General features: G+C 47.0%; 3 protein-coding genes across 3 annotated transcripts in view; 2 read left to right on the top strand and 1 right to left on the bottom strand.

Annotated features, from left to right (window-relative positions):
* Positions 1–10,088, top strand: part of dgkzb (diacylglycerol kinase, zeta b) — a 16,380-nt gene extending 6,292 nt beyond the window's left edge. The window contains exons 14-28 of the mRNA XM_053426309.1: positions 151–291; positions 377–455; positions 1,012–1,067; positions 1,146–1,208; positions 3,194–3,267; positions 3,429–3,540; positions 5,299–5,498; positions 5,676–5,776; positions 5,891–5,982; positions 6,249–6,300; positions 6,395–6,435; positions 6,504–6,669; positions 7,608–7,651; positions 7,728–7,829; positions 9,987–10,088. Of these exons, the coding sequence (XP_053282284.1) occupies positions 151–291; positions 377–455; positions 1,012–1,067; positions 1,146–1,208; positions 3,194–3,267; positions 3,429–3,540; positions 5,299–5,498; positions 5,676–5,776; positions 5,891–5,982; positions 6,249–6,300; positions 6,395–6,435; positions 6,504–6,669; positions 7,608–7,651; positions 7,728–7,829; positions 9,987–10,088 (1,425 nt within the window). The remainder of the gene's footprint in view (positions 1–150; positions 292–376; positions 456–1,011; positions 1,068–1,145; positions 1,209–3,193; positions 3,268–3,428; positions 3,541–5,298; positions 5,499–5,675; positions 5,777–5,890; positions 5,983–6,248; positions 6,301–6,394; positions 6,436–6,503; positions 6,670–7,607; positions 7,652–7,727; positions 7,830–9,986) is intronic.
* A 1,747-nt stretch (positions 10,089–11,835) lies between these two features.
* On the top strand, positions 11,836–17,967 carry mdkb (midkine b). Its single transcript, XM_053427202.1, has 5 exons — positions 11,836–12,015; positions 13,514–13,602; positions 15,687–15,857; positions 16,920–17,078; positions 17,702–17,967. The coding sequence occupies exons 2-5, from the start codon at positions 13,515–13,517 to the stop codon at positions 17,719–17,721; spliced, it is 438 nt and encodes a 145-aa protein (XP_053283177.1). The 5' UTR covers positions 11,836–12,015; position 13,514; the 3' UTR covers positions 17,722–17,967.
* A 425-nt stretch (positions 17,968–18,392) lies between these two features.
* chrm4b (cholinergic receptor, muscarinic 4b) lies at positions 18,393–19,724 on the bottom strand. The gene has a single exon (XM_053427201.1). The coding sequence runs from the start codon at positions 19,722–19,724 to the stop codon at positions 18,393–18,395; it is 1,332 nt and encodes a 443-aa protein (XP_053283176.1).
* Between the last annotated feature and the right edge of the window lie 8,012 nt (positions 19,725–27,736).

The raw sequence follows: 27,736 nt of genomic DNA, 5'->3' as shown, positions 1-27,736 counted from the left end.
GTCTTCCAGTATCACAGGGCTTTGGTTAAATCCTATGAGATAAATTGTGATTTGTTACAAATATAATTGACTTGATGGATTGAAAGAGACTTGATTCCAGTGAATGCAGACAGACGTCCTGCTTCCACTGACCTTGTGCTGCTGTGTCAGGGTTACACTGATGAACCCATCACGAAGATCCTGTCCCACGTCGAGGATGGAAACATGGTGCAGCTGGACCGCTGGAACCTGAAGGTGGAGGCGAACCCCGATGCTGGACCTGAGGAGAGAGACGGGCATCAGACCGACAGAGTCCGTTTGAACAGACGCAGATTCCTGCTAAGATTTTCTGAAGCTGGTCACTTGACACAGTCTGATCCTTCACGTTCTTCCTCAGCTTCCGATTGACGTCTTCAACAACTACTTCAGTCTGGGCTTCGATGCTCACGTCACTCTGGGCTTCCATGAATCCAGAGGTCGGTTCACTCACACATGTTGTTTCCTGATCTCTTGATATGTTTTCTCTTCATGTGTTCGTGTTCTTGTGTCAGTCGACTAAGAATCAACACTTTAAAACTGACTAAGACGACTGACTCCAGGACCAACGCTCAGTTGCTGTGAGACATATGTCCAGTCTGAAGATCTTCTACTCAGTTTGTGAATCTCATTCACACCTTGTTTGGTTCAGAGCTTCAGACTCTTAAGTTCAGTCTGAACCTGAACATCAGGTGTGAACGGTTCCTCAGAGCAGAAGAGGAGTTCTGGGTCTGGATCCAACTGAACCTGGTTCTGTTCCAGAGTGAAAACACTTTGTTAGATAGTTTGGACTTTTGGACCAATCACAGGAAGTAGAGACAGAATTAATCAGTAGAAGAAGAGTCCTCAGTTCATCTGATACATTAGCTGTTCTTATCTCTCAGGGATCGATACAATCCAGATTGAACAGTCTCCTTCTGTCTCTGTTTGTCAGGACAAAATGAAAAAGTCTATTTTCTGTTTAAAGTCAAACAGTTTGAATGTTCTGGGTTTCAGAGGCGAATCCAGAGAAGTTTAACAGCCGCTTTAGGAACAAGATGTTCTACGCAGGGGTGAGTGTCCTTTGATCTGTTCTTCTGATCCACACACACATTGGACTTTTGTAATGTGTGTGTTGGTGTGTGTGTCAGACGGCGTTCTCAGACTTCCTCAGCGGGACCTCGAAGGACCTCGCCAAGCACATCAGTGTGGTGGTGAGTGGAGCTGCTGACGTCAGTGATCAGTCTTCATGTTAATGATCAATGTGCTTTTAATTAGTTATTTGATGATATCAAAACGGGTTAGACATCATGATTGACAGCTGAGACTGACTGCTTATTGATCAGGAGCGAGTGTGGGCGGGGCCTCTGTTCTGCACAGACTCTAACTGCAAACAACGTCATCACCTCAAGATGGCAGCGTTCATATCTGAGATGTTGTCGGTTCCCTAACCCCCCCAACGTAAAGAAGTGTAGAGAAGTCGTCATCTGTATATACAGTCAATGATTGTCAGTATATGTTTATATATATACAGTGCCTTGCATAAGTATTCACCCCCTTTGGACTTTTCTACATTTTTTCATGGTATAACCACAGATTAAAATGTATTTCATCGTGAGTTTATGTAATGGACCAACACAAAATGGTGCATTATTTGGAAGTGGGGGGAAATATTACATAGATTTCACAATTATTTACAAATAAAAATCTGAAAAGTGTTGAGTGCATATGTATTCACCCCCTTTACTGTGAAACCCCTAACAAAGATCTGGTGCGACCAATTGCATTCACAAGTCACATTTGCAAGTCACATAATTAGTAAATAGGGTCCACCTGTCTGCAATTTAATCTCAGTATAAATACACCTGTTCTGTGACGGACTCAGAGTTTGTTGGAGATCATTACTGAACAAACAGCATCATGAAGACCAAGGAGCTCACCAAACAGGTCAGGGATAAAGTTGTGGAGAAATATGAAGCAGGGTTAGGTTATAAAAAAATATCCAGAGCTTTGAACATCTCTCTGAGCACCATAAAATCCATCATAAGAAAATGGAAAGAATATGGCACAACCGCAAACCTACCAAGAGGAGGCCGTCCACCCAAACTGAAGAGTCGGACAAGGAGAAAATGAATCAGAGAAGCAACCAGGAGGCCCATGGTTACTCTGGAGGAGTTGCAGAGATCCACAGCTGAGTTGGGAGAATCTGTCCACAGGACAACTGTTAGTCGTCTACTCCACAAATCTGGCCTTTATGTAAGAGAGCTTGAAGAAAGCCATTGTTGAAAGGGATCCATAAAAAATCCCGTTTGGAGTTTGCCAGAAGCCATGTGGGAGACACAGCAAACATGTGGAAGAAGGTGCTCTGGTCAGATGAGACCAAAATTGAACTTTTTGGCCTCAATGCAAAACGCTATGTGTGGCGAGAACCCAACACTGCCCATCACCCTGAGCACACCATCCCAACAGTGAAACATGGTGGTGGTAGCATCATGCTGTGGGGATGCTTCTCTTCAGCAGGTACAGGGAAACTGGTCAGAATAGAGGGAAAGATGGATGGAGCCAAATACAGGGAAATCCTTGAAGAAAATCTGATGCAGTCTGCAAAAGACTTGAGACTGGGGCGGAGGTTCATCTTCCAGCAGGACAATGACCCTAAACATACAGCCAGAGCTACAAAGGAATGGTTTGGATTAAAGAATGTTAATGTCTTAAAATGGCCCAGTCAAAGCCCAGACCTCAATCCAATAGAGAATCTATGGCAAGACTTGAAGATTGCGGTTCACAGACGGTCTCCATCCAATCTGACTGAGCTTCATCTTTTTTGCCAAGAAGAATGGACAAACCTTTCCATCTCTAGATGTGCAAAGCTGGTAGAGACATACCCCAAAAGACTTGCAGCTGTAATTGCAGCGAAAGGGGGTTCTACCAAGTATTGACACAGGGGGGTGAATACTTATGCACCCAACAGATGTCAACTTTTATGTTCTCATTATTGTTTGTGTCACAATAAAAGGTATTTTGCACCTTCAAAGTACAATGCATATTGTAATAGGTAAAGTCTGTTTAAGTCTATTTGAATTCCCAGTTTGTAAAAGTACATTAGGGAAAAAGTCTAAGGGGGGGGGGGGGTACTTCTGCAAGGCACTGTAAGTGCAGAACTTGATCGAGGTGTTTTATACATGTTCTCCTTCCTCAGTGTGACGGCCTCGACCTGACCTCCAAAATCCAGGAGCTGAAGCTACAGTGTCTGCTGTTCCTCAACATCCCGAGGTACCGTACTAATAATAACAATAAGAGATTCATGTGTACAGCAGCTTTCAGGAGACCCAAGGATCTTTACAGATTGTCGGTGAGCAGAGAGGGAAACATCTCATCCGCCACTTTCTCTCCCTGTACAACACGCTGTGTGTGTGTGTCTGTGTGTGTTGCAGGTACTGTGCGGGGACCATGCCTTGGGGTCAACCCAGTGAGCACCACGACTTTGAACCTCAGCGTCACGACGACGGCTGCATCGAGGTCATCGGCTTCACCATGACGTCTCTGGTGAGCTCTGGGCTGTTCTCCACCACGTCAGACCACGTCAGACCACATGAGACCACGTTAGACCACATGAGACCACATGAGACCACATGAGACCACATGAGACCACATGACACCCCATCAGACCACATGAGACCACATGAGACCACATGAGACCACATGAGACCACATGAGACCCCATCAGACCACATGAGACCGCATGAGACCGCATGAGACCGCATGAGACCACATGAGACCACATGAGACCACGTTAGACCGCATGAGACCGCATGAGACCGCATGAGACCACATGAGACCACATGAGACCCCATCAGACCACATGAGACCACATGAGACCCCATCAGACCGCATGAGACCGCATGAGACCGCATGAGACCGCATGAGACCGCATGAGACCACATGACACCCCATCAGACCACATGAGACCACATGAGACCACATGAGACCACGTTAGACCGCATGAGACCGCATGAGACCGCATGAGACCGCATGAGACCGCATGAGACCGCATGAGACCGCATGAGACCACATGAGACCACATGAGACCACATGAGACCACATGACACCCCATCAGACCACATGAGACCACATGAGACCACATGAGACCACATGAGACAACATGAGACCACATGAGACCACATGACACCCCATCAGACCACATGAGACCACATGAGACCACATGAGACCACATGAGACCACATGACACCACATGACACCCCATCGGACCACATGGGACCACATGAGACCACATCAGACCACATGACACCACATGACACCACATGAGACCACATGAGACCACATGACACCACATGAGACCGCATCAGACCGCATGAGACCACATGAGACCACATGAGACCACATGAGACCACATGAGACCGCATCAGACCGCATGAGACTACATGAGACCACATGAGACCACATGACACCACATGAGACCACATGGGACCACATGAGACCACATGAGACCACATGAGACCACATGACACCACATGAGACCACATGGGACCACATGGGACCACATGAGACCACATGAGACCACATGAGACCACATGGGACCACATGAGACCACATGAGACTACATGAGACCACATGACACCACATGAGACCGCATCAGACCGCATGAGACCACATGAGACCGCATGAGACCGCATGAGACCGCATCAGACCGCATCAGACCACATGAGACCACATGAGACCACATGGGACCACATGAGACCACATCAGACCACATGAGACCACATGGGACCACATGGGACCACATGAGACCACATCAGACCACATGAGACCACATGACACCACATCAGACCACATGAGACCACATCAGACCACATGGGACCACATGGGACCACATGGGACCACATCAGACCACATGAGACCACATCCGACCACATGAGACCACATGAGACCACATGAGACCACATGAGACCACATGAGACCACATCAGACCACATGGGACCACATGGGACCACATGGGACCACATCAGACCACATGAGACCACATCCGACCACATGAGACCACATCAGACCACATGGGACCACATGGGACCACATGGGACCACATCAGACCACATGAGACCACATCCGACCACATGAGACCACATGAGACCACATGAGACCACATCCGACCACATGAGACCACATGAGACCACATGAGACCACATGAGACCACATGAGACCACATGAGACCACATGAGACCACATGGGACCACATGAGACCACATGAGACCACATGGGACCAGGACACACTGTGTTTGTGTGCAGGCCACGCTGCAGGTGGGAGGTCACGGGGAGCGGCTCCACCAGGGCAGAGAGGTGACCCTCACCACCTCCAGGTCCGTCCCCATGCAGGTGGACGGAGAACCCTGCAGACTGTCCCCGTCCATCATCAGCATCAGTCTGAGGAACCAGGCCAACCTGGTGCAGAAGACCAAGAGGAGGAGCTCCATGCCCCAGCTCAACCAGTAAGGGTCCAACCAGCTGCCTTCACCTCAAGGCTCCGCCCACACCGACCTGGTGACTCTTTGTCCAACGTCCAATCGTTTGTCTGGATGAACCGAGACAGAGACCTTTGTCCTCCTGATCATCAGCTGTTGTGTTGGTTTGATTGTGTGTTTGTGTGTTTGTGTGTTTGTGTGCAGCCAGCAGCTCGTGGCTGAGACGCTGCAGGTCCCAGTGAACCGGATCAGCATGATGGCCTACGAGGCTCTGCACTACGACATGGACCATCTGAGGGACGCCTGTGAGTGACCAGCAGGGGGCGCCGTCCCCTCACGTCCATGTCCCAGACCGGGGGGGGGGGGGGGGGGGGGGGGGGGGCCTCACTGACACTCAACTGTCTTCTCTTCTTCTGCAGCGAGGCCGCTCGGAGTGATCTCTGTCCCCGGGGACTGTGACCTGGAGACCTGCCGTCTGCTCATAGAGCGTCTGCAGGACAACATGGAGCAGGTAGAGCGACACAAGGACACAAGGACACAAGGACACAAGGACACATGGAGTTTGTGTTGGACAGATTTGAACAAACAACAACTAGAGAAACAAAAATCAGATCAGTGACTGCAGTGAGAGGAAGTGACATCATAGCTTCAGGTTAATGTAAACAGAAGTGGAGAAGGTTCAGGATCCAGTTTGAAGGACTTCAGAGTCCAACATGAAGACGTAGAGTTCACACCTCGTCCTCCGTCCTCTCTCCTCAGGACGGCGACCCGACAGAGGGGGGGAGTCGGACCTCACAGAAGCTCTCCATGAAGTGGTGTTTCCTCGACTGTGAGTCCAGATCAGCTGACCCCAGCCAGCGTCTCACAGAGACACTCACCTGTCTCCTGTCTCCTGTCTCCTGTCTCCTCTCGTTGTCTTCTAGGTACGACGGCAGATCGCTTCTACAGAATCGACCGAGCTCAGGTACGAACTTCTGCTGTGTGTGTCTTTGTGGAGTGAGGATGGAACCTGATGTTCTGCGGGTTCTTCAGGAACACCTGAACTACGTGACGGAGATCTCTCAGGAGGAACTCTACATCCTGGACCCGGAGCTGGACATCCAGGACACAGTGGACACGTCCGCCAGGAGGCTGGAGTCAGAGGAGCTGGACCAGGAGACACAGTGTGCCCCCCCCACGGCTGCTTCACATGAAAAAGGTCAAACATTCAGATTTGAAGCAGCTTCACAGTTTCACACTTTTCTCTGATCAAACTGAAAATAAAGATGGACGACGTGACGGCTTTGTAAAGTGAAGCCAAAGCCTCTCCATCGCCCCCTGGTGTCCGGCTGCAGTGTAGGTCACACCCTCCTCCATGTTAGCAGATGGGACATGGACCAAACTAAAAATCAAAGTAGACTTTAAAGCAATGTTTGATGATATAAAAACAGGCTGAGACGTGATGATTGACAGCTGAGACCGACTCATGATTGGCAGAAAGCGTGTATGGGCGGGGCCTTGATACCTCGGCTCCATGGTCAATACTGCTCAGACTCTGACTGTAAGTGACGTCATCACCACAAGATGGCAGCGTTTGTATCTGAGATGTTTACGATTGAATGATCCGATGAACGACTCGGACCTGCTGCTTCTCTGGCTCTCAATTCACCAGAAGATTGAAAAATATGATTTGTGTTTTCATGATCTACAGTTTGAGTCCGTTTCTGTTCTCACTCGTCTAAATTAGATACATTGAAAGCTGTGTTTAGTTGTGTTGAGTTGTGTTGAGTTGTGTTGAGTTGAGTTGTGTTGAGTTGTGTTGAGTTGTGTTTAGTTGTGTTGAGTTGTGTTGAGTTGTGTTGAGTTGTGTTGAGTTGTGTTGAGTTGTGTTGAGTTGTGTTGAGTTGTGTTGAGTTGTGTTGAGTTGTGTTGAGTTGTGTTTAGTTATGTTGAGTTGTGTTGGGTTGGGTTTAGTTGTGTTTATTTGTGTTTATTTGTGTTGAGTTGTGTTTAGTTGTGTTTAGTTGTGTTTGGTTATGTTTATTTGTGTTGAGTTGTGTTGAGTTGTGTTTAGTTATGTTTAGTTGTTGTGTTGAGTTGTGTTGAGCTTCAGTTGGCAGAGCGATGCTGTTGATCACTTGTGTGTCTGTGTTGTAGACTCAGAGCTGATCAGTTGTGTGAGGACCTCGGACCTGGACACAGTGAGTGAACTGGATCATTGTGTTACTCTGTCTGCTCAAACTCAAAGTGAATGTGGTGACTGCTCCTGTGCTGCAGCTGACGGCGCTCCACCAGCAGGGGGCAGCCACCTGCTGTCAGAGGAGGGTGTGTCACTACCTGGTGGAGGGCGGGGCCTCGCTCAGGAGGACAGACCTGCAGGTAGGCTCACCTGGGACCCAGCTGGGCCACGCCTCTTTCTACTCACACTGTGACCTGTCTCACCCTCTGACCAGCAGCTGTAACCTGTCTCACTCTCTGCAGCAGCTGTAACCTGTCTCACTCTCTGCAACAGCTGTAACCTGTCTCACTCTCTGCAGCAGCTGTAACCTGTCTCACTCTCTGCAGCAGCTGTAACCTGTCTCACTCTCTGCAGCAGCTGTAACCTGTCTCACCCTCTGACCAGCAGCTGTAACCTGTCTCACTCTCTGCAGCAGCTGTGACCTGTCTCACTCTCTGCAGCAGCTGTAACCTGTCTCACCCTCTGACCAGCAGCTGTAACCTGTCTCACTCTCTGCAGCAGCTGTGACCTGTCTCACTCTCTGCAACAGCTGTAACCTGTCTCACTCTCTGCAGCAGCTGTAACCTGTCTCACTCTCTGCAGCAGCTGTAACCTGTCTCACCCTCTGACCAGCAGCTGTAACCTGTCTCACTCTCTGCAGCAGCTGTGACCTGTCTCACTCTCTGCAACAGCTGTAACCTGTCTCACTCTCTGCAGCAGCTGTAACCTGTCTCCCTCTCTGCAGCAGCTGTAACCTGTCTCACTCTCTGCAGCAGCTGTAACCTGTCTCACCCTCTGCAGCAGCTGTAACCTGTCTCACCCTCTGCAGCAGCTGTAACCTGTCTCACTCTCTGCAGCAGCTGTAACCTGTCTCGCCCTCTGCAGCAGCTGTAACCTGTCTCACTCTCTGCAGCAGCTGTAACCTGTCTCACTCTCTGCAGCAGCTGTAACCTGTCTCACTCTCTGCAGCAGCTGTAACCTGTCCCACCCTCTGCAGCAGCTGTAACCTGTCTCACTCGCTGCAACAGCTGTAACCTGTCTCACTCTCTGCAGCAGCTGTAACCTGTCTCACTCTCTGCAACAGCTGTAACCTGTCTCACCCTCTGCAGCAGCTGTAACCTGTCTCACTCTCTGCAGCAGCTGTAACCTGTCTCACCCTCTGACCAGCAGCTGTAACCTGTCTCACCCTCTGCAGCAGCTGTAACCTGTCTCACTCTCTGCAGCAGCTGTAACCTGTCTCACCCTCTGACCAGCAGCTGTAACCTGTCTCACTCTCTGCAACAGCTGTAACCTGTCTCACTCTCTGCAGCAGCTGTAACCTGTCTCACCCTCTGACCAGCAGCTGTAACCTGTCTCACCCTCTGCAGCAGCTGTAACCTGTCTAGCTCTCTGCAGCAGCTGTAACCTTTCTCACTCTCTGCAGCAGCTGTAACCTGTCTCACCCTCTGCAGCAGCTGTAACCTGTCTCACCCTCTGCAGCAGCTGTAACCTGTCTCACTCTCTGCAGCAGCTGTAACCTGTCTCACTCTCTGCAGCAGCTGTAACCTGTCTCACCCTCTGCAGCAGCTGTAACCTGTCTCACCCTCTGCAGCAGCTGTAACCTGTCTCACTCTCTGCAGCAGCTGTAACCTGTCTCACCCTCTGCAGCAGCTGTAACCTGTCTCACTCTCTGCAGCAGCTGTAACCTGTCTCACTCTCTGCAACAGCTGTAACCTGTCTCACTCTCTGCAGCAGCTGTAACCTGTCTCACCTTCTGCAGCAGCTGTACCTGTCTCACTCTCTGCAGCAGCTGTAACCTGTCTCACCCTCTGACCAGCAGCTGTAACCTGTCTCACTCTCTGCAACAGCTGTAACCTGTCTCACTCTCTGCAACAGCTGTAACCTGTCTCACTCTCTGCAGCAGCTGTAACCTGTCTCACTCTCTGCAACAGCTGTAACCTGTCTCACTCTCTGCAGCAGCTGTAACCTGTCTCACTCTCTGCAGCAGCTGTAACCTGTCTCACTCTCTGCAGCAGCTGTAACCTGTCTCACTCTCTGCAGCAGCTGTAACCTGTCTCACTCTCTGCAGCAGCTGTAACCTGTCTCACCCTCTGCAGCAGCTGTAACCTGTCTCACCCTCTGCAGCAGCTGTAACCTGTCTCACTCTCAGCAGCAGCGACACTATGGTCAATCCTCAGAGCTCTTGTTTTGTTTTCTCTCTCAGTTGATCAGTTATTTTGTTTCCAGAGAAGCAGACTCACTGAGAACAACTTGATACAAACACACTCACTGTATAGAAACACAACCCTTCACTATATGATGCTGTCTGTGTGTCTCAGGGTCAGATTCCTCAACAACGAGCTCAGAAGAACAAGGACCAGGAGCTGAGTGAATATCTGGAGAAACATCAGCAGAGAGATGACCGGGAGACACCTGTCTAACCTCCAACCTGTCTCACCTCCAACCTGTCTCACCTCCAACCTGTCTCACCTCCAACCTGTCTCACCTCCAACCTGTCTCACCTCCAACCTGTCTCACTTACAACCTGTCTCACATCCAACCTGTCTCACATCCAACCTGTCTCACATCCAACCTGTCTCACCTCCAACTTGTCTCACATCCAACTTGTCTCACCTCCAACTTGTCTCACTTACAACCTGTCTCACATCCAACCTGTCTCACATCCAACTTGTCTCACCTCCAACTTGTCTCACTTACAACCTGTCTCACATCCAACCTGTCTCACATCCAACTTGTCTCACCTCCAACTTGTCTCACTTACAACCTGTCTCACATCCAACCTGTCTCACCTCCAACCTGTTCTCACCTCCAACCTGTTCTCACCTCCAACCTGTCTCACCTACAACCTGTCTCATCTAAAACCTGTCTCATCTAAAACCTGTCTCACCTCCAACTTGTCTCACTTACAACCTGTCCCACCTCCAACCTGTCTCACCTCCAACCTGTCTCACCTCCAACTTGTCTCACCTCCAACTTGTCTCACTTACAACCTGTCTGACCTCCAACCTGTCTCACCTACAACCTGTCTCACCTCCAGCCTGTCTATCTTCTTCTGGCTCAATTCAACATCTCTGGCCAGACTCAATGTAAAAAAGTGCTGATTTAACAGAGTGAATGTAAACTTCTTCTTCTTCTTCTTCTTCTTCTCTCAGATTCATTTTAATATGTTATAGACAATGTTAGTTGATGTTTGAAAAAGGCGTCTGTCCTCTGGAGACTGACGGACCTCGGGACATGTCTTCTTCCACACGGTCACTATAAGTTTGATGAATTGAGCTCTGTTGATTTATTTGTCGAGATGACGACACAGCGTCGGCTTATCCACATTTTTAGATATTTCAGTGGCCAAGTGAAGTCTTTTTGTCTTTTAAAAACTATAAAGCAAACAAATGTTTCCATAGTGATGTGTATCTACTGTATTTATTGTCTGTGACTGTAGAAGAGAGGTCAGTGTTTTAAAAACCAGATTCTGCCAAAGTCTGTATTAATAACTTGATATTCCACTGTATGATGATGAGTAAGAACTGTTTCATTTTTTCTGACCGGCATTAAAACAGTAACAGTTTCTCTGAGGATTGTTTTTAATGACTCACATCATTAGGTCCAATTCACACTTTTATGATATATAATTGGTCCGACAAATTGACAGTCTGTCCAATCAGGAGTCAGCCTCAGATGTCAATCATCACGTCTCAGCCTGTTTCAATATCATCAAATAACTGATTCAAACCAAACTGATCAGAAACTTGAAGAAACATCAGAGAGAGAAGAACGAGCTGAAATGACAGAAACCTCTTTGACATTTATTTAACATCCTCTTTGTTTGCCTGTTGACATTTTTTGTTTCAAAAATACATTTCAGAAAAACAATGAGAAATGTACGTTGGCTCTGAGGGTTAAAACACGACCAACTATTCACTTGTGTTTCTGCTGAGCTGAGCTGAGCTGAGCTCTCTGGGCCACCGTACAAATGTGTGATTAAATAAATGTATTTTCATCTGATGAAAACGTGACCAACAACCATCACTGCAGAGATGAACTTTGACCCAGTGAACACACACACACACACACACACACACAAACTTTATGCAAATGAGCTGAGCTTGTTTTGTTCATCTGGGTTTGGATTAAATTCAGTGACGTCACCATGCTGTGTGTGTGTGAGGGTGTGTGTGTGAGGCTGTGTGTGTGTGTGTGAGGATGTGTGTGTGAGAGGCTGTGTGTGTGAGGCTGTGTGTGTGTGTGACAGAGAGAGGTCGAGCTGCAGTTTGCAGGAGAAGCAGCTGAAGCAGCAACAGAAGAAAACGACTCCTCAGCTTCAACTTCTGCAGCTTCTGAAATAAACAAGTAAGTGTCTCTGTTTTTATTATTTATATAATATATAACTCGGAATAAAATTGGTCTGAATCAACCTGCAGCTTTTTAATCTTCACACAAATTCCGTCTGTTATCAGAGTGAACATCAGTTGAACATTTTCATTCTTTCACTTCAGGCCAGACTCACAGACGAGTTAGAAAAAGATGTTCAGGTGAATCAATAAAGATTTGAAATGTTTCTATTCACAAAGAAGGTCCATTAATCTGAAGGACAGAATGTTTCTCAGGTTTTATTTTGAAGGATATGAACACATAATAGCATTGACTCATTAAGTTTGAATCAAAGCAGATGTTCTGCCTCTTGCTCAGTTTCACGACCTTCAAGCCTTCTGCTGGTTCATTGGACTTCTCAGAGATCAGGTCATTAGAGCTGAAGCAGCTTCTCTTCCCTGTGAACGTTGTTGTCCTGCTTCTTGCTGAGAGACGTCTGCAGAGTCCAGGCTGCAGCTGCAGCAGCAGGAGGTTCGGGTCTTTCTTCACGAGCAGCCTGTGAAATCAGCTCCGGATGTGAGAGTGAACCCAGAGACTCTGGAGCAGCTTCCTCTGAGCCCGGCGAGCGGAGCATCTCACCCCTTTTCTTCATGCTAACATTTCATTGTTTTCTTATGCAAATAAGTTTCTATTCAGGGCAGCTGGGGGAGGCCGGGTGGGGGGGCGAGTGCCGGGTGGGGTGGTGAGGGCTGGGCTCCTAAGACGTGGCGTGGAATCTGTGTTGAGCTTCAGAGAAATGAGACCAGGCTGGAAGAGGCTTTGTTTGAGGCCATTGAATCAGTTCAGAGGATCTAAAGGCTCTTTCAGACCCCCCCCCCCCCCCTTCATTGATGAAAGGAGCACTGACGGCCTGCTGAGAGAGAGAGACAGAGAGGGAGGGAGGGAGAGAGAGAGAGAGAGAGAGAGAGAAAGGGGGGGAGAGAGAGAAGGAGAGAGAGACAGAGGGAGCAGGAGAGAGAGGGAGAAAGAGAGAGGGAGAGAGAGAGACAGAGGTAGACAGTGAGAGAGAGAGAGAGGGAGACAGAGAGAGAGAGAGAGAGAGAGGGAAAGAGAGGGAGGGGGAGATAGAGAGACAGAGAGGGAGAGAGAAAGAGAGACAGAGAGGGAGAGGGAGGTGATAATAATAGCAATAATAATTCAGGAGTCTGAGTTCATTTAAACAAAGAAAAATAAATAAAGAGAGGGAGTGAGATGACAACAGACACACAACAGACACACAACCTGAATACATTAGCCTACTTTTATAATCCTGATTTGCCGTCACTACAAAGATCAGATTATTTCAGCGTTTGCGAGGTCGAGCTGAAAAGAGCAGATTTGATTTGGACCATCTGGTTGCTGATGGACTGAACCATCCGGAGGGCCCCCGGCCTCCGGATGGTTCAGTCCACTCAGACATGTAGCCCCAGCCCTGAGGTCAGTGTCTCCTGAAGAGTTCTCCTCACGTTAACGTCGTCCATGTTTTGTTTTTTTGCAGAATGCGAAGTTTGTTTTCTGTGACGCTGCTGCTGCTCATCGCCGTGGTAACGCTCAGCGACGCCAGCCGGAGGAACAAGAACCATCGAGGTGACGAGTTCAGCTAGCTAGCTAACACTTATCAAACTGACCTGATGGTGGCGCTAGAGCATGAGTCAGAGGTGACGAGTTCAGCTAGCTAGCTAACATTATCAAACTGACCTGATGGTGGCGCTAGAGCACGAGTCAGAGGTGACGAGTTCAGCTAGCTAGCTAACATTATCAAACTGACCTGATGGTGGCGCTAGAGCACGAGTCAGAGGTGACGAGTTCAGCTGGCTAGCTAACACTTATCAAACTGACCTGATGGTGGCGCTAGAGCACGAGTCAGAGGTGACGAGTTCAGCTGGCTAGCTAACATTATCAAACTGACCTGATGGTGGCGCTAGAGCACGAGTCAGAGGTGACGAGTTCAGCTAGCTAGCTAACATTATCAAACTGACCTGATGGTGGCGCTAGAGCACGAGTCAGAGGTGACGAGTTCAGCTAGCTAGCTAACATTATCAAACTGACCTGATGGTGGCGCTAGAGCACGAGTCAGAGGTGACGAGTTCAGCTAGCTAGCTAGCATTATCAAACTGACCTGATGGTGGTGCTAGAGCACGAGTCAGAGGTGACGAGTTCAGCTAGCTAGCATTATCAAACTGACCTGATGGTGGCGCTAGAGCACGAGTCAGAGGTGACGAGTTCAGCTAGCTAGCTAGCATTATCAAACTGACCTGATGGTGGCGCTAGAGCACGAGTCAGAGGTGACGAGTTCAGCTAGCTAGCTAACACTTATCAAACTGACCTGATGGTGGCGCTAGAGCACGAGTCAGAGGTGACGAGTTCAGCTAGCTAGCTAACATTATCAAACTGACCTGATGGTGGCGCTAGAGCACGAGTCAGAGGTGACGAGTTCAGCTAGCTAGCTAGCATTATCAAACTGACCTGATGGTGGCGCTAGAGCACGAGTCAGAGGTGACGAGTTCAGCTAGCTAGCTAACATTATCAAACTGACCTGATGGTGGCGCTAGAGCACGAGTCAGAGGTGACGAGTTCAGCTAGCTAGCTAACATTATCAAACTGACCTGATGGTGGCGCTAGAGCACGAGTCAGAGGTGACGAGTTCAGCTAGCTAACATTATCAAACTGACCTGATGGTGGCGCTAGAGCACGAGTCAGAGGTGACGAGTTCAGCTAGCTAGCTAACATTATCAAACTGACCTGATGGTGGCGCTAGAGCACGAGTCAGAGGTGACGAGTTCAGCTAGCTAGCTAACACTTATCAAACTGACCTGATGGTGGCGCTAGAGAACGAGTCAGAGGTGACGAGTTCAGCTAGCTAGCTAACACTTATCAAACTGACCTGATGGTGGCGCTAGAGAACGAGTCAGAGGTGACGAGTTCAGCTAGCTAGCTAACATTATCAAACTGACCTGATGGCGGCGCTAGAGCACGAGTCAGAGGTGACGAGTTCAGCTAGCTAGCTAACACTTATCAAACTGACCTGATGGTGGCGCTAGAGCACGAGTCAGAGGTTATTAGAGTTCGTTCTCAGGTGAACATCATACAACAGAATCCACGACATCGTATCTTAGTAACGCCATGAACCAGACGAACGAAGAGAAGCTGAATAAGATTAAACTATTTATAAATAATGAGACATTTCACTATAAAAATGGCAAAAAATGTAATAATAAGAAACTTTGTATAAGAATTTTCTTTTAAATACTGCGAAAACTTTAGAGCACAGAATAAAATGATAAAAACATTTTCATATTCAGCGAGAAAATCTTTCATTACTGAGAGAAAGTTTGTCATTTAAAATTTTATATAATTTAAACTCTCTTTATTTATGAAAACTTTCTGATTATGTAAAGTTAAAGTTTCTCTATATTTCGAGATGTTAAGCTTCAGGCCTGGAGCCAATCAGAGAGCAGTATGAAATATGATGAGGAATCTTAAGACCCAATAGAGATGTTACACTTTGACCTGTTTTTCTTCAGATATGAAACATTTGTACAGATATAGTTTGATGAGGTTATCAGTCACACCTTATTATTAAGTATTAAGTATTTGATCTGGAGGGGGTGTGGTCAGGGGAGGGGGTGTGGTCGGATGTGTCTCCTCTGACAGAAGCTGTGACTCTGCAGGTAAACCGGAGAAACCCGGGCCGGCGTCGGAATGCCCCCCCGCTGACACTCGCTACGGGAGGTGTGTCCCTGACCGTGGAGACTGTGGACAAGGAGCGAGAGACGCCTCCTGTGAGGAGCACAGCCACAAGATCCCCTGCAAGATCCCCTGCAACTGGAAGAAGGACATCAGTAAGACACGCGACCACATGACCATCTGACCACTTTAACCATGTGACCACGCAAAACACGTGACCATGTGACCACAAGTCAGATTCACCCACGTGAGCTCGTGGTTCTCAAGCTGTTCAGGGGAGAGGTGGAGCAGCCGGGTGCAGCAGACACACACAGGAAGTGACCTGGTACCTCTGCTGCAGAGGTCACGTGATCATGTTTACATCACCTGACACGTCCTCAGCTCACCTGAATAATGAGGAGATTTCTGTGTTTATGTTAAAGTGGCTGATCGGATATCTCCTGCTGTTTCATTCAAGTGTGAAACACAAACTGAGAAAGTTCCTCCGGACGTCACGTCTGGAGTCGGATCCTGATTTATGCTTTAAATTCATGACATTGACAATTTTTCCTTCTCCCGTCCTGAAGGGGGCAGCACATTCAGTCGGCTGCCAGTTTGTGATTCAAACACCAGTGCGTAACATCATTTCAAAGCGACCTCTGCTGGTCAAAACAAATAAACGCAGGATCTAGAAACATATATTTAAACTCAGCTCTGATTTGAAGAACGTCAGTTATTAATAATAATAATGTTAATTATTACATTTTATTAATTTGACAACAAATCTCAACAAAATATCCCAAGGTTCTGTCGATTGAAGTAGACGTTATTCAGGTTCAGTTATTATGAATTAAATATTAAATAATGTGTTTGGTTCTTTAGAGAATAAGGTTAAAGAAAACACAGAAAACAGTGTAAAATCTTTTTTTAAAGAAGCATTTCAATTAAAATGTATTATTAAGCTGCGTTAAATTAAGTTTAGACTTCCTACGTATTTGTAGCATTGGAGTTGTTATTTGAACCAAAGTTGTTACGATCAAATATTCACTTTCAATTTTACTTTGTTTCTTTATAGTACATTTAGTTTTTTATGATCTTTTTTCATCAGAGACAAACATTAGAAAATGGCGCCACCTGATGGAAACACCCAATAGTGCAGATTTAAAGCCAAAGGATCCTAAATAAAAATCTAAACAAATAAAAACAACATTTTTATTTTGAAAATTAATTTCTCTCAGGTGACTGTAAGTACAAGTTCGGAGCGTGGGGATCCTGCGACGGCGTCACCAACACCAAGAGTCGCTCAGGAGCCCTGAAGAGGGCGCTCTACAACGCCGAGTGCCAAACCACCGTCACAGTGTCCAAGCCCTGCTCCCCCAAAACCAAGAAACCCAGAGGTGAGGCCTGAATCCAGATGTGAGAACTGAATCCAGATGTTAGAACTGAATCCAGATGTGAGAGCTGAATCCAGATGTTAGAACTGAATCCAGATGTTAGAACTGAAACAGGATGTGAAAGAGGTCAGGCTGCAGAGGCTCTCTCTCTCTCTCTCTCTCTCTCTCTCTCTCTCTCTCTCTCTCTCTCTCTCAAGCACACACACAAGCAGATAAATAACAGGGACACCTAGTGGCCGGGAGGCTTCACCACACTCACTGCTACATAGAAGATAATCTCACAGTTTTTCTATGAGACACTTTTAGTCACGTGTAAATTATGAAAAGTACGTTTTTATTAATATCTCATTTTAAATATCAAATATTTAAGATTGACTATTCATTACTATATTAACATCTAGAATGTGATTTTTCTGATGTCAGATCAGAGCTTTAATATTCATGCTACATGTTATGATTACACTTACAGTAAATGAAAAGATTCTTTCCCTTTCTTATCTTTATTTACTGAAGATTCTTATTCTAAATTCTTCTCACTGGAACTTTAACAGTTTGATCCTGACCCAAGCTTCCTGTGATCGATCAACTAAAGATGAATTTATCGTGAGTTTATCTTTTCCTCACAGGAGAGAAGAAGTCAAACTAAAGGATGAAGAGACGACTGAACTTCTCCAGCTGAACGAACGTCTTCATGGAACACCAACACTCCTCCATGTTTCTCTTCTTTGAGTTGATGTTGATAAATGTGGAAACTTTAGATTTAGAAGATGAAACCGTCCTCGTAGCTTTAGTCTGTTTTAACAGATAGAAACTAAAAGCTTTGAATGTAGCTGATTTTAAATTCACTTCCAGTTCATCATGTTAGAAAAGATTAAAAAATCTATTTTTTGAATTATAGATTATTGATGAGTCTTGTATAAATGAACAAATTAAATACTTTACATTGTCAAAGAGTCTGATCTGTTCATTAATAACACAAATATAATCGTTAATAACACAAACAATGATTATCAATAATACAAACAATAATCGTTATTATATCGTTAAAATGTATTTACACAAATGATAATCATTAATAACCAGGTAAATAAAAGCACAGAATGTCTAACTGGTCACTGATGAGGTCGCCCGCCCCGAGGAGGAAGACGATTGGTCGTTGGTTTGTTTGAATTTGTGCCACTTTAAAAACAGACTTTCATCATTTCCTGTTTCAACATCAATCAGCGATGAACAGAACCAACCCGACAACAAAGAGAAGCAAAACGAGCACAAAGGACTCGACCTCCGGCCCGACCCGTGTTCTGAAGAGCTCTCGTGTCAGCGGAGGTTTGAGCGGCGGCAGCGCAGGAGGCTGCAGAAGGTTTTCCTGAAGGTGACGTTGCAGAGGGCGTAGCAGCCGGGGTTGATGGCGCTGTTGATGTAGCAGAGCCAGTATCCCACGGTCCACAGGCTGTCTGGGATGCAGACGTGACAGAAGGCTGCGATGACAGCCATGAGGTTGTAGGGCGTCCAGGTGAGGATGAAGGCCAGCAGGATGGCCAAGATGGTCTTGGTGACCCTCCTCTCCCTCGCCATCACTCGATGCATCCTCGTCTCCTGAGACCTGAAACTGGGACAGGTGGACAAAGCCATGGACGCCGTCCTTTGGAGGTCAGTGTTGGAGGAGGAGTCATTCTCAATTTTGTTGTAATCTTCAAATCTGGTTTGACGGCCGGCGGACTGGGTGAGACGCTGCTGGCGGGACAGACAGATGTCTCCGAGCTCTGACGTGTCTCCGGGACTTCTGGACGCCCTCCGGTTCCTTCTGGTCTTTGTTGTGCTGGACTCTGATTGGTTCATAGACAGATCAGAGCAAGGGTCGCTGGCCACCCAGCTCCTTCGTTTCATGAGGAAGTCTTTAATGGACGGACCGGACGTCCTGAGCGCGCCCCGCTCCGACTGGAGGACGCTCAGCCGGCTGCGGCTGCCGGCCGACAGGCGGCTGTACAGGACGATCATGACCACGGCCGGGACGTAGAAGGAAGGAAGCGTCGTCCCCAGAGTGACGGCCGGGCTGGACAGCAGCTGCGTGTAGCAGCGTCCTTCAGGGACCAACCGTTCCCCCCCCACATTCTGCCAGCAGAGGATGGCGGGGGCCCAGAGGACAAAGGACAACAGCCAGGCGGCGCCGATCATCAGAACGGCCATCCGCCCTGTCCGCCGCGTGGGGTAAGTGAAGGGGCGTGTCACGCAGAAGTAGCGGTCCAGACTGATGACCAGCAGGTTCAGCACCGAGGCGCTGCTCACCACGTGGTCCAGAACCAGCCACAGGTCGCACAGCGCTGCCCCCAGTGGCCAGCGGCCGCGCAGCAGGTACAGGCTGTACAGGTTCATGGAGAACAGGCCGATGAGCAGGTCGGCCAGCGCCAGGCTCAACAGGAAGTAGTTGTTGACCGTCCGCAGGCGGCGGTTCACTTTGATGGAGACGATCACCAGCGTGTTGCCGAGCAACGTGAGGCAGCTGAGGGAGGCTGTCACCATGACGAGGAGGCTGAGCTGCCAGGGGCTGTGCGGACGCTCGGCTCTGATTGGAGGATCCCAGGAGGCGTTACTGCGGGGGCGGAGCCAAGCAGACACGTTGATCACGTCTGATCCAGGTGCTAGTTCCATGTCTCCTTCAAAATAAAACACAGACTGATCAACAAGCATTAAAACAAAACAAACAAACATTCAGCTGCATTTGACGATGAAGAGTTCAAACAGGCCATGGAACCAACAGATGACAGAAATCTATCAATAACATTAAAACAATAAAATACAAATTAATTTTAAGGGTTCGATTCGGTTTGAGAGAAAATGTTTTGTTCAGTTTTTAAGGTTATTACCAATAATTATATAGCTTAAAATACATTTGGAGTTAAATTGATATTTTCTTATTTTGAAAAAGAGCTGGTTGTGAATGACTCGGTTTTTATGTGTGTGAATAAAAGAAGAAGTAAACGTGACGAATCAGAAATATTATTCAAATAATCTGAGAAACTTTTCTGACAATCAGTCGATCATCATCACTGCTGTTTCCTGGACTGACCACCAGAGGGCAGCGTTTAGCACGGAGTGGTCCAGAGGATGAAAGATTCACAAGTCAGTCAGTCAGTCAGTCAGACAGTCAGTCAGTAGTCAGTCAGTCAGTCAGTCAGTCAGTCACAAGTCAGTCAGTCAGTCAGTTAGTCAGTCAGTCAGTCAGTCAGTAGTCAGTCAGTCACTAGTCAGTCAGTCAGTCAGTCAGTCAGTCAGTCACTAGTCAGTCACAAGTCAGTCAGTCAGTCAGTCAGTCAGTCAGTCAGTCAGTAGTCAGTCAGTCAGTCAGTCAGTCAGTCAGTCACTAGTCAGTCAGTCAGTCAGTCAGTCAGTCAGTCAGTCAGTAGTCAGTCAGTCAGTCAGTCAGTCAGCCAGTCAGTCAGTCAGTCAGTCAGTCAGTCAGTCAGTCACTAGTCAGTCAGTCAGTCAGTCAGTCAGTCAGTCAGTCACTAGTCAGTCAGTCAGTCAGTCAGTCAGTCAGTCAGTCACAAGTCAGTCAGTCAGTCAGTCAGTCAGTCAGTCAGTTAGTTAGTTAGTCAGTCAGTTAGTCAGTCAGTCAGTCAGTCAGTCACTAGTCAGTCAGTCAGTCAGTCAGTCACTAGTCAGTCACTAGTCAGTCAGTCACTAGTCAGTCAGTCAGTCACTAGTCAGTCACTAGTCAGTCACTAGTCAGTCAGTAGTCAGTCAGTCAGTCAGTCACAAGTCAGTCAGTCACAAGTCAGTCAGTCAGTCAGTCAGTCAGTCACTAGTCAGTCACTAGTCAGTCAGTAGTCAGTCAGTCAGTCAGTCACAAGTCAGTCAGTCACAAGTCAGTCAGTCAGTCAGTCAGTCAGTCAGTCAGTCAGTCACAAGTCAGTCAGTCAGTCAGTCAGTCACAAGTCAGTCAGTCACAAGTCAGTCAGTCAGTCACTAGTCAGTCACTAGTCAGTTAGTCAGTCACTAGTCAGTCAGTCACAAGTCAGTCAGTCAGTCACTAGTCAGTCACTAGTCAGTCACTAGTCAGTCAGTCAGTCACAAGTCAGTCAGTCACAAGTCAGTCAGTCAGTCACTAGTCAGTCACTAGTCAGTTAGTCAGTCACTAGTCAGTCAGTCACTAGTCAGTCAGTCAGTCACTAGTCAGTCACTAGTCAGTTAGTCAGTCACTAGTCAGTCAGTCACAAGTCAGTCAGTCAGTCACTAGTCAGTCACTAGTCAGTTAGTCAGTCACAAGTCAGTCAGTCACAAGTCAGTCAGTCAGTCACTAGTCAGTCACTAGTCAGTCAGTCAGTCACAAGTCAGTCAGTCACAAGTCAGTCAGTCAGTCACTAGTCAGTCACTAGTCAGTTAGTCAGTCACAAGTCAGTCAGTCACAAGTCAGTCAGTCAGTCACTAGTCAGTCACTAGTCAGTCACAAGTCAGTCAGTCACAAGTCAGTCAGTCAGTCAGTCAGTCACAAGTCAGTTAGTCAGTCACTAGTCAGTCAGTCACAAGTCAGTCAGTCAGTCAGTCAGTCACAAGTCAGTCAGTCAGTCACAAGTCAGTCAGTCACAAGTCAGTCAGTCAGTCACTAGTCAGTCACTAGTCAGTTAGTCAGTCAGTCAGTCAGTCACAAGTCAGTCAGTCAGTCAGTCACTAGTCAGTCACTAGTCAGTCAGTCACAAGTCAGTCAGTCAGTCAGTCAGTCACTAGTCAGTCACTAGTCAGTCAGTCACTAGTCAGTCAGTCAGTCACTAGTCAGTCACTAGTCAGTCAGTCACTAGTCAGTCAGTCAGTCAGTCAGTCACTCAGTCACTAGTCAGTCAGTCACTAGTCAGTCAGTCAGTCACTAGTCAGTCACTAGTCAGTCAGTCACTAGTCAGTCAGTCAGTCAGTCAGTCAGTCACTCAGTCACTAGTCAGTCAGTCAGTCAGTCAGTCACTAGTCAGTCAGTCACAAGTCAGTCAGTCAGTCACTAGTCAGTCAGTCACTAGTCAGTCACTAGTCAGTCACTAGTCAGTCAGTAGTCAGTCAGTCAGTCAGTCACAAGTCAGTCAGTCACAAGTCAGTCAGTCAGTCAGTCAGTCACAAGTCAGTCAGTCAGTCACAAGTCAGTCAGTCACAAGTCAGTCAGTCACTAGTCAGTCAGTCAGTCAGTCAGTCAGTCACAAGTCAGTCAGTCACTAGTCAGTCAGTCAGTCAGTCAGTCAGTCACTCAGTCACTAGTCAGTCAGTCAGTCAGTCAGTCACTAGTCAGTCAGTCACAAGTCAGTCAGTCAGTCACTAGTCAGTCAGTCACTAGTCAGTCACTAGTCAGTCACTAGTCAGTCAGTAGTCAGTCAGTCAGTCAGTCACAAGTCAGTCAGTCACAAGTCAGTCAGTCAGTCAGTCAGTCACAAGTCAGTCAGTCAGTCACAAGTCAGTCAGTCACAAGTCAGTCAGTCACAAGTCAGTCAGTCAGTCAGTCAGTCACAAGTCAGTCAGTCACAAGTCACTAGTCAGTCAGTCACAAGTCAGTCAGTCAGTAGTCAGTCAGTCACTAGTCAGTCAGTTAGTCACTAGTCAGTCAGTCACTAGTCAGTCAGTCAGTCAGTCAGTTAGTCACTAGTCAGTCAGTCAGTCAGTCAGTCAGTCAGTCAGTCAGTCACAAGTCAGTCAGTCACAAGTCAGTCAGTCAGTCAGTCAGTCAGTCAGTCAGTCAGTCAGTTAGTCACAAGTCAGTCAGTCAGTCAGTAGTCAGTCAGTCACTAGTCAGTCAGTCACAAGTCAGTCAGTCAGTCAGTAGTCAGTCAGTCACTAGTCAGTCAGTCAGTCAGTCACAAGTCAGTCAGTCAGTTAGTCAGTCAGTCAGTCAGTTAGTCACTAGTCAGTCAGTCACTAGTCAGTCAGTCAGTCAGTCAGTCAGTCACTAGTCAGTCAGTCAGTCAGTCACAAGTCAGTCAGATGATCTCACAGCTGTGGACAGACGGAGGAAGAGGAGGAAGAGGAGGAAGAGGAGGAAGAGGAGGAAGAGGAGGAAGAGTGCTTTGGGTTTGGAACTAGAAAGAAAGCCTCACACCACTGGAAGTACTCCAGTCTCTTTTTAAAGGGGGGGGGGGGGGGGGGGGGGACAATACTCTTCAGTTAAGAACAGAGGAAGTTGCTCCTTGTGTGGTTTGTGAAAATATACAAATAAATTGTGATTGATTTTATTTAGTGAAAAATCTAAGGCATGTTTACAGTGTGTTAAAAATACTTTCACAAAGTCCAGCAAAAAAACATTAGTTATTAAAATTAAGTCAAAGTAGTTATGGATGATTCTTTGTCCTTTCAGAATAAAGTTATTAGATTCTACTTATTAATGCTAAAGTGAATCAGTAGAAACAGATCGTAGATCACTCACCTCTGATGTTCTGCTCAGTCTGACAGGAAACTGCAGCTGCTGCCTCATGCAGCACAGACCCCGCCCACACATGACGAACACCCCGAGCCCCGCCTTCCTACAGTCAACATGTCTTCAACATTATCAACCAATCAGGAGACAGACCCATCAACTTTACCTGTCACGATCTGATCCTTAGAAAACGGAGTGAGCTCAACATGTCCAGGATCAGATATCCAGCCGGACTTAACCTACCAATCACAGGCAGGCTTAGTGGTCACATGACGCTGGTGAGTTCGGTCAGGTTTGACTGACAGCCTCATGTTTCTCAACGAGCATCAAACTGTTCAGGACAAACATCCAGAATAAAACAGTTCCAGCTGCTGAATGCAGGAAGAACATCTGGTCACACATCTGGGATTGTTTTGATAGTAACACAGTTTGTGAATATGATCTCATCTGTGTCACTAACACGTGTTCTCATTGTGTGTCTGCCAGTCTGAGTCTTTCAGGTGAAACCCTGGTGGCCTCAAGCTCAGCTGCAGTGAACAGGAAACGAGTGGAGCAGCTGCAGTCTGTGGGACTGGGAGCACTTTACTGGTCTTGCTGGTTCTGTTGGGCTCCAGCAGCTGACAGAGGTTCATCCTCTGAGGAGAATCTAGATCTTTCAGAAGCTAGAGGAGCTCAGAGGATCTCGTGGGTCTCTGAAGACCCTGGTCCTCCTCAGACACTAGTCAGTCAGTAGTCAGTCAGTCAGTCAGTCACAAGTCAGTCAGTCACAAGTCAGTCAGTCACAAGTCAGTCAGTCACAAGTCAGTCAGTCACAAGTCAGTCAGTCAGTCAGTCAGTCACAAGTCAGTCAGTCACAAGTCAGTCAGTCAGTCACTAGTCAGTCACTAGTCAGTTAGTCAGTCAGTCAGTCAGTCACTAGTCAGTCACTAGTCAGTCACAAGTCAGTCAGTCACAAGTCAGTCAGTCAGTCAGTCAGTCACAAGTCAGTTAGTCAGTCACTAGTCAGTCAGTCAGTCAGTCAGTCACAAGTCAGTCAGTCAGTCACAAGTCAGTCAGTCACAAGTCAGTCAGTCAGTCACTAGTCAGTCACAAGTCAGTCAGTCAGTCAGTCACTAGTCAGTCACTAGTCAGTCAGTCACAAGTCAGTCAGTCAGTCAGTCAGTCACTAGTCAGTCACTAGTCAGTCAGTCACTAGTCAGTCAGTCAGTCACTAGTCAGTCACTAGTCAGTCAGTCACTAGTCAGTCAGTCAGTCACTCAGTCACTCAGTCACTAGTCAGTCAGTCAGTCAGTCAGTCACTAGTCAGTCAGTCACAAGTCAGTCAGTCAGTCACTAGTCAGTCAGTCACTAGTCAGTCACTAGTCAGTCACTAGTCAGTCACTAGTCAGTCACTAGTCAGTCAGTAGTCAGTCAGTCAGTCAGTCACAAGTCAGTCAGTCACAAGTCAGTCAGTCAGTCAGTCACTAGTCAGTCACTAGTCAGTCAGTCAGTCACTAGTCAGTCAGTAGTCAGTCAGTCAGTCAGTCAGTCAGTCAGTCACAAGTCAGTCAGTCACAAGTCAGTCAGTCAGTCAGTCAGTCACAAGTCAGTCAGTCAGTCACAAGTCAGTCAGTCACAAGTCAGTCAGTCACAAGTCACTAGTCAGTCAGTCAGTCAGTCACTAGTCAGTCAGTAGTCAGTCAGTCAGTCAGTCAGTCAGTCAGTCACAAGTCAGTCAGTCACAAGTCAGTCAGTCAGTCAGTCAGTCACAAGTCAGTCAGTCAGTCACAAGTCAGTCAGTCACAAGTCAGTCAGTCACAAGTCAGTCAGTCAGTCAGTCAGTCACAAGTCAGTCAGTCACAAGTCACTAGTCAGTCAGTCACAAGTCAGTCAGTCAGTAGTCAGTCAGTCACTAGTCAGTCAGTCACTAGTCAGTCAGTCAGTCAGTCAGTTAGTCACTAGTCAGTCAGTCACAAGTCAGTCAGTCAGTAGTCAGTCAGTCACTAGTCAGTCAGTCACTAGTCAGTCAGTCAGTCAGTCAGTTAGTCACTAGTCAGTCAGTCAGTCAGTCAGTCAGTCAGTCAGTCAGTCACAAGTCAGTCAGTCACAAGTCAGTCAGTCAGTCAGTCAGTCAGTCAGTCAGTCAGTCAGTCAGTTAGTCACAAGTCAGTCAGTCAGTCAGTAGTCAGTCAGTCACTAGTCAGTCAGTCACAAGTCAGTCAGTCAGTCAGTCAGTCAGTCAGTAGTCAGTCAGTCACTAGTCAGTCAGTCAGTCAGTCACAAGTCAGTCAGTCAGTTAGTCAGTCAGTCAGTCAGTTAGTCACTAGTCAGTCAGTCACTAGTCAGTCAGTCAGTCAGTCAGTCAGTCACTAGTCAGTCAGTCAGTCAGTCACAAGTCAGTCAGATGATCTCACAGCTGTGGACAGACGGAGGAAGAGGAGGAAGAGTGCTTTGGGTTTGGAAACCCAAAGCACTTTACTGGTCTTGCTGGTTCTGTTGGGCTCCAGCAGCTGACAGAGGTTCATCCTCTGAGGAGAATCTAGATCTTTCAGAAGCTAGAGGAGCTCAGAGGATCTCGTGGGTCTCTGAAGACCCTGGTCCTCCTCAGAGACTCAATCCATGGGGAGAGTGTGGCCTAGGGGATAGAGCGGGTGTTCTGTTGCCGGTTCGAATCCCACTCTTTCCCATCTGCATGCCTAAGTGTCCTTGGCAAGATACTGAACCTCTAAATGGCCCCTCATAAATGTTGAGTGTACTAAAAATGTAAGTCGCTTTGGACAAAAGCGTCAGTTAAATGAAATGTAATGTAATCCACAGAACCTCTAAGAACATGATGTCATGGTTCAAAGGAAGTGATTTTGGTTACATATATATTGGTTACATATATATGTATATATAAATATATACATCAACCAAAACATCCTCATCAATCTCTAGAGGTGATCATATGAACAGTCGCCGATTGTCTGCGATTCACTGTGAGTGAGTGTGTGTGAGTGTGTGTGTGTGTGTGTGTGGAGGGGGGGTGAGGCGCTTCTAACACGGGACACAAACATGAGACTAAAACAAAGATCTCTGGTGAAGAAGAGCTGACACATGAAGAACACACAGATGAAGATGTGAAGAGAGTTTGTGGTGATCAGAGCTGATGACGTGTCAGGTGATGTAAACATGATCACATGACCTCTGCAGCAGAGGTACCAGGTCACTTCCTGTGTGTGTCTGCCCCCCCGGCTGCTCCACCTCTCACCTGAACCATGAGGAGGATCTGATCCTGGACGAGTCTGAGGAAACCTGCTGCTGAGTTGTGCAGCTGTGAAACACAAACTCTGGATCTGACCTGGAGTCTGAGACCACTCGTGTTATATATAACACTCAGGTGTGTAAAATGAAGTGAGTTATATAAATATATATTAATATACATTGTAGTTGGTCTCTTGTGTTTTTATGATGGTGTTTATTACGTGAAGTTGTTATAAACGGTGAATGAAACTTTCCTGATCTGACTCGTGGCTTCTACAGGAGAATAAAACTCACACTGTTAAAACTTTGTGGCTGATATTAAAATCTCTGTATAGAAAATGAATGAATCGTTCTTGTTGAACCCTTTTACCTCCCGGTGGTTGTTCATCTCCTCCAATCAGAGCAGGTTCAGTCCACCTACGCTTTTGTCACTCTGACCTTTGACCTTCAACCACAAAATCAGGTCATTTTTGAATTAAAATGTGAAGAGATTCCCTGGAGGAGCTGAGATCAGGTTCAGGAGAAGATGGACGGAGGCGATAAGACACAGGTTCTGACCACGAGCTGCGGAGACATCGGTCGGACTTTTCGGTTTTGTTCTAATCATCGAACAGAATCTTCAGAATTTAAATCTCTTGAGTTTCAGACTAAACGTTGAACAAAGAACTAAAACTCCTGATTTCCCTGATGAATTGTTTAGTTTAGAATTTAAATGACGAGTGTTTTTACATCACTGTTTGAATTAAGTTCTGATGTTTGACAATTTTAAACCAAAGTAAACCAGATGATTTTTTTCATACACATGATTTTTAAGAAACTGAGACAAGAGCTGAAGCAGAGAGAAAAGACCACAGGTTGTTTTTAAAGGTTCATTGATCAAGTGAATTCAGGATGCTTCAGATCAGCTGCTCTGTGTCACCTGACACCAGAACTCTGATCTCACCTGCAGGAAATAAATGTTCAATAAAAAAATCTCACATAAACGACCCCGTGAATCCCAGAGTCTCTGCTCCAATCAGAGCCGTGTCCCCCCCCCCACACACACACAACTGAA

This window comes from Pleuronectes platessa, chromosome 7 (genome assembly GCF_947347685.1).
Source record: "Pleuronectes platessa chromosome 7, fPlePla1.1, whole genome shotgun sequence".
Lineage (NCBI taxonomy): Eukaryota > Metazoa > Chordata > Actinopteri > Pleuronectiformes > Pleuronectidae > Pleuronectes > Pleuronectes platessa.
The sequence above is the reverse complement of the archived record's forward strand: the minus strand, read 5'-3'. Positions and strand labels throughout refer to the sequence as shown.